The sequence below is a fragment of the Nomascus leucogenys genome, chromosome 11, assembly GCF_006542625.1.
Source record: "Nomascus leucogenys isolate Asia chromosome 11, Asia_NLE_v1, whole genome shotgun sequence".
NCBI lineage: Eukaryota > Metazoa > Chordata > Mammalia > Primates > Hylobatidae > Nomascus > Nomascus leucogenys.
The window spans coordinates 44,731,131-44,742,425 of NC_044391.1; the positions used below are offsets into that span (position 1 = coordinate 44,731,131).

Consider the following 11,295-nt stretch of genomic DNA (forward strand, 5'->3'; position numbering starts at 1 on the left):
TATTAGCGGACGCTGTGAGCCACCCTTTTCCCTCAACCCTGCCTGGCCCCAGAGGAAGGGAGCTGGGAGGTAAGAGAATGACACATGGCAGCAAGGCCTGGAGGTTCCAGGGAGTCCTGGTTTCCACCCAGGGCCTGAATGGTGCTCCAGCCTCACCCTGTGGGCAAGGGACACTATAACTACGAACAAGCCCACACCCTAACTCTCGGGAGGGAGTGAAACCCAGCTTGCAAAAGGAGTCACTTGGGGAGTGGCGGAAGACAGGAAGGGAGAGAAAAGGAAGGTCCCCCATCCCTATCACCTGAGAAAAAAGGGGGAGGGGTTTATTTTCTCCAGCACCTTCAGCTGCAGAAGACAAAGCCTAGACATTCTCAAAACCACCACTGTGGCCCCTGCTCCCTCCCAACTTTCCAGGTCTCTTGGCAACCTTTTCCAACCCGGCACTGCCTCGGGCAATAAATTATTGTTGAGACTCCAGAACAGATCTCACCTTCCCCTCAAAAAGTGAATTTATGCCAACTATCGCAACATGTCCACCCTGCAGTAGGTGGGGCCACGGATAAGGACACCCCTCCACCAAGCCACTGCCACCCCCCTCAGTTACTACGGATGAGGAAATTCAAGCAACGCTGGTAATGGACCCAAGGTTATGCCCGGCCCCACCTCAGGCTGCCTTGGAACAGCTGCTCCTTCCACCCTTCCCCCTCCAGCCTGGGCTAGGCTGCCTGTGCTAAGCTCCTGGCCACCAACTCACGCCCTCGAGAGGCTTCCAGTCACTCCCCACTCTGCCAGGTCACCCCTCAAAGCCCTGTAGTCTGTTCCTGAAAAATCTCCACCAAACCCACTCTCCCAAACCTTCAGAGCCCTGTCCAAAGTCCCAACTCTACACACATCCCTCTTTATTAACAGAATCACTGCAGGGACCCCTCGGATCCCTTCGCATTTTGCAGATAACAAAACTGCACGGAGAGTTCAAGGGTCTTGTCCAAGGCCACAGAGCGAATCAGTAACAAATCTGGAAAGAAAATCCAGATCTCCAGATCCCACGAAATGCTTCCAACTTCAAGTACCTCCCACCCATTTCACGCACAAAACTTCTGAACAACCCCTTCCCCACACACACACCCACTCACCACGCTCCTTTCTTTAGCTCTTCCTACACACACTCAGAGTTCCCCCCTCAACCACAGTGGATTTATTCCCGCCCCCGCCACCCACAGACACTGACACCTCGCTCGGGGATCCCACACCACTTCTGATCACCTTTTCACTGCTGTGGGGCCCTCCCAAGTTGCCCCCCCGCCCCCCCCCAAAAATAGTGCCACCTGAAAACAGTCTCTGCTTCAGGATCCCTTCACCTGCCTCCGATCTCTCCAAAAAAGACACAATTCTTCCTGGACACTCTCAACGCTTCCTCCCCAAACTCCTTATTCTGCCTGCACGACATACACACGCTCTCCAGTCCCGGGACTGCACCTCCAGGAGCCAGCACACCCCCTCCTCTAATTCCTTTCTCAGTCTATCCATTACGCATTCCCTTTCTAATGAAACTTTCATTTTCCTAAACGAACCTCCCTCCATTATCCACCATTCCAGCTCACACTCCCTCCCACAGATCTCACCTTCTCCCTCTCTACACTTCCTCATTCTCTCCAACGCTTTAGCTTTCCAGCTTCCCATCAATTCTTTAGAAACCCCTCCCCAAATTATCCCCACTCTCCGTATCCCCCCTACTTCGGCTTCTCCATTCCTCATCAATTCCTCTTATTATTCCTCCTATCTCTCAATCTTCTCTTCTTCCCTTTGGAACAGGGCACCCCAAATAAATCTCACCCCCTTCAAAAACGTCTGATTCACGGGCCCCTCAACTTCTTCCTTCCGCACCCCACCCTCCTCAGACCCCCAGTCCTGGCACCTCTACCCTCCTCACACCCTAAGCCCATGTCTTTTCATGGCTAATTCTACCCTTAGCCCCTGTTTTCATCTTCCCAGCCTCCCTAGTCTTCCCACCCGTCTTCAGACCCCACAATCTCCACTCCATCCTCACACTTGATTCTTCATCCCCTTTAGAACTCCCCCAACCTGAGGATCCCCCAATTACAATTTCCTTCAGATCTTTCTGCTCTCCAAATAACCAACCCCTCCCACACTCAAGCTCCTCCTCACACTTCCCAGACCCAGAAATTCCCTTCCCAGTCTCCCCTGATTCTCCTCCCAGCAACCCCAACCCATGCTCCGACCCTTCAAGCCCGCCTCGGATCCCAGGTCCATTTCAGCCTGCCCAGTCATCTCCTCGGTTTCCCCTAATGGCACGCCCAGACCCACCAAATCCTTCATCAGCCTTCCCGATTCCTTTTTTTTTGACTCCCATTATTTCCCACCCAGCCGCCAATTCTCTTTTCAGATTCCCAATTCCTTCCTCTAGCTCGGCGATGCCTCCTCAGGACTCCAATTCCCTTCCCGGACCCGCCAATTCCTTCTCGGGACCCCCCCGTTCCCATCACAGACGCTCCAGTTACCTTTCAGGACCTCCCACCCCTCCCCGGGCCCCCTCAGAAAAGCCCCTCCAGCCCGTCCGGCCCGCGGGCCGCGCACCTTGCGCTGCTGCTTCTCCCAGGCCGGGTCCAGCAGCAGGTCCCGGTCCCAGTCGTCCTCCTGGGCCATGTAGTCGCCCATGCTGCCCCCGCCGCCAGCGCCATTGCCCGCGCTGCTGGGGCCGTACTGGTACGACTGGTTCGCCGCGTGGTAGTCCACCATTCCGCCGCCTCTCGCTCGCCCACCAGCCTGTCCGCTCCCGCCCCTCTGCCCGAGCCGCCGCCGCTGCCGCCGCTTCAGCCGCTTCAGCCCGCCCTCCGCCCGCGCCTGCGCACTACCCGCCGCGCCTGCGCACAACGCCGAGGTTGCCGCCCTCCCGCGCGCGCGCGCCTGCCAAACCAGAAAAGGCACCAAGGCCGCGCTCGGGAGCTTGGCGCCTGCGCAGAGTCCCGTTTCCGCGCCGCCCGATTCAGCCCGGGGGCGAGCCGCGCCCCCTCTACCGCGAGAACGCGCGCGTCGTTCGCGTGTGGGCGGGGCCAGGGTCATGAATGATTCATAAGGGCAGGCCCCGCCATCGGACCTGAACCAGCTCAGGCTTGGAATGCACTGCACCGGGTTCCCATTCCGCGACACAAATTCAACAAATACTTATTGAACAGCTACTCTGTGCCAGACTATGTTTTACGCAGGCACTAAAAACAGAAAAAAATCCCGACCTTCATGAAACTACCTTCTAGTGAAGGGAGCCACATACACACAAATCTACTTTTATTTTTATTATTTTTTGAGACGGAGTCTCGCTCTGTCTCCCAGGCTGGAGTGCAGTGGCGCGATCTCGGCTCACTGCAACCTCCGCCTCCCGGATTCAAGCAATTCTCCTGCCTCAGCCTCCCGAGTAGCTGGGAACACAGGCATGCTCCACCACGCCCGGCTAATTTTTGTGTTTTTTTAGTAGACACGGGGTTTCACCATGTTGGCCAGGCTGGTCTTGAACTCTTGAGCTCAAGCGATCCTCCCGCCTCAGCCTCCTAAAGTGCTGGAATTACAGACGTGAGCCACCGCACCCAGGCAACACACAATTTTTTTTTTTTTTGAGACGGAGTTTCGCTCTTGTTGCCCAGGCTGGAGTGCAATGGCATGATCTGGGCTCACTGCAACCTCCGCCTCCCAGGTTCAAGCGATTCTCCTGCCTCAGCCTCCTGAGTAGCTGGGATTACAGGCATGTGCCACCACTCCTGGCTAATTTTGTATTTTTAGTAGAGATGGGGTTTCTCCATGTTGGTCAGGCTGGTCTCAAACTCCCGACCCCAGGTGATCCGCCCACCTTGGCCTCCCAGAGTGCTGGAATTACAGGCATGAGCCACTGCGCCTGACCTCAACACTCAAAATTTTAAAAAATATGTAGACAGGCCAGGCACAGTGGCTCACACCTGTAATCCCAGCACTTCGGGAGGCTGAGGCGGGAGGATGGCTTGAGCCCAAGAGTTCAAGGCCAGCCTGGGCAACATAAGAAGAACCTGTCTCTACAAGAAATTTAAAAATTCACTGGGCATGGTTGTGTGCACCTGTAGTCCCAGCTACTCAGGAGGCTAAGGAAGGGAGATCACTTGAGCCCAGGAGTTCCAGTCTGCAGTGAGCTGTGATCACATCAATGCACTCTAGAAGCGACATCCTGTCTCAAAAATATACATAAAAGTAAAAAATAGGTAGTACTGTAAATTCCAAGGTGTTGAGTATTTGGAGAAAAATCAAGCATGGGCTGGAATGCAAATAAACTACTCAGGTAGGCTTCATGGGGAAGGCAGACATTTGAACAAAGGTGCGAACCACTGCATCAGGAAGCATCTTAAATTTGAATATTCAGCCAGGCACTGGTGGCTTACTCTTGCAATCCCAGCACTTTGGGGAGTCAAGGCTAGAAGAGTCCTTGAGTCCAAGAGTTTGAGGCCAGACTGGGTAACATAACAAGATCTCATCTCTACAAAAAAATGTTTACATTAAAAATAAATGGCCGGGGCCGGGCGCTGTGGCTCACGCCTGTAAACCCAGCACTTTGGAAGGCCAAGGCGGGTGGATCACGAGGTCAGGAGATTGAGACCATCCTGGCTAACACAGTGAAACCCCGTCTCTACTAAAAATACAAAAAATTCTCCGGGTGTGGTGGCAGGCGCCTGCAGTCCCAGCTACTCCGGAGGCTGAGGCAGGAGAATGGCGTGAGCCTGGGAGGCGGAGCTTGCAGCAAGCGGAGATCGCAACACTGCACTCCAGCCTGGGTGACAGAGCGAGACTCCGTCTCAAAAAAAATAAATAAATAAAATAAATGGCCGGGCGCGGTGGCTCATGCCTGTAATCCCAGCACTTTGGGAGGCCGAGGCAGGCAAATCATGAGATCAGGAGTTAGAGACCAGCCTGGCCAACTTGGTGAAACCCCATCTCTACTAAAAATACAAAAATTAGCCGGGCGTGGTGGCGTGCACCTGTAATCCCAGCTATCCAGTAGGGGAATCACTGGAACTCGGGAGGCACAGGCTGCAGTGAGCCGAGATCGCGCCACTGTACTCCAGCCTGGGTGTCAGAGCAAGACTCCGTCTAAAATAAAAATAAAAATAAATAAATAAATATCCGGCCAGGCATGGTGGCTCGTGCCTGTAATCCCAGAACTTTGGGAGGCTGAAGTGGGTGGATCACCCGAGGTCAGGAGTTCGAGACCAGCCAGGCCAACGACCCCGTCTCTACTAAAAATACAAAATTCGCCGGGCATAGTGGCACATGCCTGTAATCCCAGCTACTCAGGAGGCTGAGGCAGGAGAATAGCTTGAACCTGGGAGGCGGAGGTTGTGGTGAGCCAAGATCGCATCATTGTACTCCAGCTTGGGCAACAAGAGCGAAACTTCATCTCAAATAATAATAATAATAAATATCCAAAATAGAGTTCCTGATCTTCCCCCCAAGCTTGGTCATCCCATCCCACAGTCATTCCTCTTCAATTCGTGCACCTCCAGCCTTTCAGGTGCTGAGGCTACAGACCTTGCGGTCATCCTTAACGCCTCTTTGTCTTCACAATCCCATCCAGTTCTTCAGGAAATTCTGTCATTCCATCTTGAAAGAATACACAGAACCCACCCACTTCCCCCTGCCCCACTGCGCCACCCAGGTTCTGTCTACTCTTGCCTCACCTTCCCTCGGGCCATTGCAGCAGTTCCCCACTGTCTCCCAGCTCCCCCTCCCAGCCCCTTCTCTTTCCCAGGAGAAGGTGGAGGGAGCCTGTGAATGAACGACTGAGTCAGATCACATTCCTCCCTCCTCTGTTCAAACCCTCCTGTGGCTCCACGCTCAGGGTAACAAAGTCAAGGAAAGGAAGAAAGGCTGCAGAGGAGTCTGCCCTGCCCTGCCCTGCCCTGCCCTGCCTGCCCTGCCCTGCCCTGCCCTGCCCTGCCCTGCCCAGCCCAGCCCAGCCCAGCCCAGCCCAGTGTTTTTTTCCCTTTTTTTTTTTTTGGAGGTGGAGTCTCACCCTGTCACCCAGACCAGAGTGAGTGGCATAATCTCGGCTCACTGCAACCTCCGCCTCCCAAGTTCAAGCGATTCTCTTGTCTCAGCCTCCAGAGTAGCTGGGATTACAGGCATATGCCACCATGCCCAGCTAATCTTTGTATTTTTAGTAGAGAGGGGTTTTGCCATGTTGGCCAGGCTGGTCTTGAACTCCTGAGCTCAGGTGATCTGCCTCCCTCGGCCTCCCAAAGTGCAGGGATTACAGGCATGAACCACTGTACCCGGCCAGCCTGGTGTTTTAGTTTTTTGTTTTTGGAGACAGGGTTCTCAATATTTTGCCCAAGTGGAGCTCAGACCCTTGATTCTCCTGCCTCGGCCTTCTGAGTAGCTGCGACTGTGAACACGCACCACCACATCCAGCTCAGCCAAGCTTTGTTGATATTGTTGTTGGTGCTGGTGGTGGTGATGGTGTTTGACACAGCAACTCGCTATGTCACCCAGGCTGGAGTACAGTGACACAGTTCCAGTTCACTGTAGCCTCAAATTCCTGGGCCCAAATGATCCTCCTGCTTTAGCCTCCCAAGTAGCTGCGACGGCAGGTGCACCCCACCATGCCTGGCTAATTTCTATTTTTTTTTGAGATGGAGTCTCGCTCTGTCGCCCAGGCTGGAGTGCAATGGCACGATCTCGGCTCACTGCAAGCTCCGCCTCCTGGGTTCACGCCATTCTCCTGCCTCAGCCTCCCGAGTAGCTGGGACTACAGGTGCCTGCTACCACGCCCGGCTAATTTTTTGTATATTTAGTAGAGATGGGGTTTCACCGTGTTAGCCAGCATGGTCTCGATCTCCTGACCTCATGATCCGCCCGCCTCAGCCTCTCAAAGTGCTGGGATTACAGGCATGAGCCACCGTGCCCAGCCCACGCCTGGCTAATTTATTTTTCTTTTTTTTTTTGGAGATGGAGTATCGCTCTGTCGCCCAGGCTGGAGTGCAGTGGCATGATCTCAGCTCACTGCAAGCTCCGCCTCCTGGGTTCACGCCATTCTCCTGCCTCAGCCTCCCGAGTAGCTTGGACTACAGGTGCCTGCTACCACGCCCGGCTAATTTTTTTTGTATTGTTAGTAGAGATGGGGTTTCACCGTCTTAGCCAGGATGGTCTTGATCTCCTGACCTCGTGATCCGCCCGCCTCGGCCTCCTAAAGTGCTGGGATTACAGGCGTGGGCCACTGCGCCCAGCAATTGCTAAATTTTTTGTAGAGGTAAGTGTTGGGGGTGAGGGGAGTGTGTGGGGGTGGTCTCGCTAGGTTGCTTAGGCTGGCCTCGAACTCCTGGCCTCAAGTGATCTTCCTACCTCAGGGAATGCTGGGATTACAGGCTGGGATTATAAATGTGAGCCACCCAAGCCCTGCCTCAGCCTAGTTTTTGAAAGAGTTTAGAGTCAGCTAGCATAGTGGCTCACACCTATAATCCCAGCACTTTGGGAGGCTGAGGCGGGCAGATCACTTCACACCAGGAGTTTGAGAACAGCCTGGGCAACATAATGAAATCCTGTCTTTACTAAAAATACAAAAACTAGCTGGGTGTGGAGGTGCACGCCTATAATCCCAACTACTCAGGTGGCTGAGACAGGAGAATTGCTTGAACCCGGGAGGTGAAGATTACAATGAGCTGAGATCACGGCACTGCACTCCAGCCTGGGTGACAGAGCAAGACGCTGTCTCAAAAAAAAAAAAAATAGCTTTCCAGTACCCCCCACCTTGCTGTCCCTCAAGCACACCAGGTGCCAAACTCAGCCTCTGATGAGGGCTTTGTACTTGTGAGGCGGAGTCACGACTCCCAGGAACACTTTCCCCAGACACTGACTCCCTAGGGCTCACAGCCCCCTCTCCTGTAGGTCTCTGTGGAAATACCACATCCTCAGTGAGACTTTCCCAGATCGCCTTATTTAAAATATCATCCTGTCGGCGCGGGATGTTCAAGGCCAGCCTGGTAAACATGGTGAAACCCTGTCTCTACAAAAAATACAAAAGATTAGCTAAGTGTGGTGGTGCATGCCAGTGGTCCCAGCTACCTGGAGGGCTGAGGCAGGAGGATCCCTTGAGCCCAGGAGGTCGAGATTGCAGTGAGCTGAGATTGCACCACTGCACTTCAGCCTGGGTGACAAAGTGAGACCCTGTCTCAAAAATATAAATAAAATAAAATATTGTCGGGGGCGCGGTGGCTCACGCCGGCAATCCCAGCACTTCGGGAGGCCGAGGCAGGCGGATCACGCGGTCAGAAGATCGAGACCATCCTAGCTAACATGGTAAAACCCCATTTCTACTAAAAATACAAAAAATTAGCTGGGTGTGGTGTCACGCGCCTGTAGTCCCAGCTACTCGGGAGGCTGAGGCAGGAGAATCGCTTGAACCCGGGGGGCAGAAGTTGCGGTGAGCTGAGATCGCACCACTGCACTCCAGCCTGGGCAACAGAGGGAGACTCTGTCTCAAAAAACAAACAAACAAACAAACAAAAAAACCCCACCATGGTTTATGGTTTCTCCAGCTATGGGAACTGCAAGGATCCTTCTCTGCTGCTCTGCCTCTACCAAAGGCACATGAAGGGATGGATCCAGTGACAGCAGAGGAAGGGGACGAGGCCCAGGGAGCAGTCCGATTTCCTAGGAGATGCCAGGACCTGGCCAAAGACTCCCAGGCGTGTTGGCTGTTTCCAGAGCTGGGCTGGAGTGGGGCAGGACAGGGCGGCCTCCTCCAGCCTGACTTGAAGAACTAGCTCAGGACTCTTATGCTTGGTCTGGCCTGGGGGGAAAAAGTTCTCAGGGGATGGGCCCCCTCAGGGGATGGCCCCTCCGTAGACTCTGAGAAAACGTCCAGACCAAGTGCTCGCAAGTGGAGGCGACAGCCCCAACCATTGAAGTTTAAATTAAAGGCTCCCTTTAATTGTCAGCCTTGAGGCTACTTCCTGGCAGCCACCTATGGGCAGTGTAGTAATAATAGCTGATGTGTCTATTGATGTCCAAGGGACCAGGACGGGCTCTGAGAGAAGGGGTGTGGCCAGTGGGCCCTACAGGCGTTTTTAGGTTTACCATTGAACCCGTGAGACCTCAGTCAGAATTTATTAAATGCTGTATCCCATTGTTAACACTACTTCGGGGAAGGTGACTAGAGAGGGTGTGTCCTCACAGGGCGGGGACATGCATACTGCAATGTCTACAGATGTCTCAGGAAGCAGCTGGAGCAGCAGCCCTGAACCCCAAGTGAGCATGACAGGCACCCACCAGGATGGAATTTGGAGACAGAACCAATTTGAGTTTCTTTTGTTTTTATTTATTTACTTATTTTGAGATGGAGTCTCACTCTGTCACCCAGGCTGGAGTGCAGTGGCACAATCTTGGCTTACTGCAACCTCTGCCTCCCGGGTTCAAGCGATTCTCCCACCTCAAGTCTCCTGAGTAGCTGGGATTACAGGCATGCGCCACCATGCCTGGCTATTTTTTTTTTAAGACAGAGTTTTGCTCTTGTTGCTGAGGCTGGAGTGCAATGGTGCTATCTCGGCCCACCACAACCTCCACCTCCCAGGCTCAAGTGATTCTCCTGCCTCAGCCTCCCGAGTAGCCGAGATTACAGGTGTGCACCACCACGCCTGGCTAATTTTGTATTTTTAGTAGAGACGGGGTTTCTCCATGTTGGTTAGGCTGGTCTCGAACTGCTGACCTCAGTTGATCCGTCCGCCTTGACCTCCCAAAGTGCTGGGATTATGGGCATGAGCCACTGCGCCCGGCTATTTTTTTATTATTATTTTTTGAGATGGAGTCTCACTCTGTTACCCAGGCTGGAGTGCAATGGCATGATCTTGGCTCACTGCAACCTCTGCTCCCGGGTTCAAGCAATTCTCTTGCTTCAGCCTCCCAAGTAGCTGGGACTACAGGCATGCGCCACCACACATGGCTAATTTTTGTGTTTTTTAGTAGAGACGGGGTTTCACTATATTGGACAGGCTGGTCTTAAACTCCTGACCTCATGATCCGCCCACTTCGGCCTCCCAAAGTGCTGGGATTATAGGAGTGAGACACCACGCCTGGCTTATTTATTTTTTTGGGACAGAGTCTCAAAAGGCGCCCGCCACCACGCCCAGCTAATTTTTTTGTATTTTTAGTAGAGACAGGGTTTCACCGTGTTAGCCAGGATGGTCTAGATCTCCTGACCTCGTGATCCGCCCGCTTCGGCCTCCCAAAGTGCTGGGATTACAGGCGTGAGCCACCGCACCCGGCCAACTTATTTTTGAGAGAGGGTCTCACTCTGTTACCCAGGCTGGAGTGCAGTGACGCCATCCTGGCTCACTGCAACCTCTGCCTCTGAGGCTCAAGTGATCCTCCCACTTTAGCCTCCAGAGTAGCTGGGATTACAGGTGTGTACCACCATGCCTGGCTAATTTTTTTTGTAGTTTTTTGTAGAGACGGGGTTTCACCATGTTGCCCAGGCTCGCCTCGAACTCCTGAGGTCAGGCAATCCATCTGCCTTGGCCTCCCAAAGTGTTGGGATTACAGGCGCGAGCCACCGTGCCTGGCCAGGCCCAGTTAATTTTAAAACTTTTACAGGAACAAGGTCTCGCTTTGTTGCCCTGGTCTCGAACTCCTGGCTTTCAGCAATCCTCCTGCTGCAGCTTCCCACTGTTGGAATTACATGCATGGACCGCTGTGCCCAACCTGAGTTAATTTTCACTTTGGCATAGAGGGGATTTCCAGCCATCCTCCTCCCTTAGCCTCCCAAAGTGCTGGAATTACAGGCATAAGCCAGCCTCTACTGGGTCTTTTTAATTCCTGCATTCCCCCAACCCCCTATCCCTCCAGGCAATATGCTCACAGGGGAAAAGCACTGCCTAAGGGCCACTGGGAGTGCCCCAAATTCCTCAGGTAAGATGGGAATGAACATGTGAGGTGAGTCAGGTCTCCTATCAGGTAACACTAACCAGGGGAGCAGGAGGTGACTTGGAAAGAATGGTGTGGCTGAAGGCGCTGTCTACCTATGACACCTTGAGAGGAAAAAATATATATAATTTTCTCATGAAGCCTCTCCATTCGGAATAGTACTGAGGACTAGCTTGCAACCTTGGTGACAAACACTTCTGAGCCTGAAATTAACAGTGGCTTATATTTTCTTTTTTGAGACAGGGTCTGTCACCCAGGCTGGAGTGCAGTGGTGTGATCACAGCTCACTGCAGCCTCGACCTCCTGGGCTCAGGTGATTTGCCGACCTCAGCCTCCTAAATAGCT

At 53.4% G+C, this 11,295-nt stretch overlaps 1 protein-coding gene across 5 annotated transcripts in view; it reads right to left on the reverse strand.

Annotated features, from left to right (window-relative positions):
* Positions 1 to 2,869, reverse strand: part of ACTN4 (actinin alpha 4) — an 83,050-nt gene extending 80,181 nt beyond the window's left edge. For 3 of the 5 annotated variants that reach the window (XM_003252651.4, XM_012510367.2, XM_030822218.1), the window contains exon 1: positions 2,596 to 2,869. In XM_003252651.4, the coding sequence (XP_003252699.1) occupies positions 2,596 to 2,757 (162 nt within the window). In that variant the 5' untranslated portion in view covers positions 2,758 to 2,869. The remainder of the gene's footprint in view (positions 1 to 2,595) is intronic. The other 2 variants (XM_003252652.4, XM_030822217.1) reach the window with 1 other exon arrangement.
* Positions 2,870 to 11,295: the final 8,426 nt, after the last annotated feature.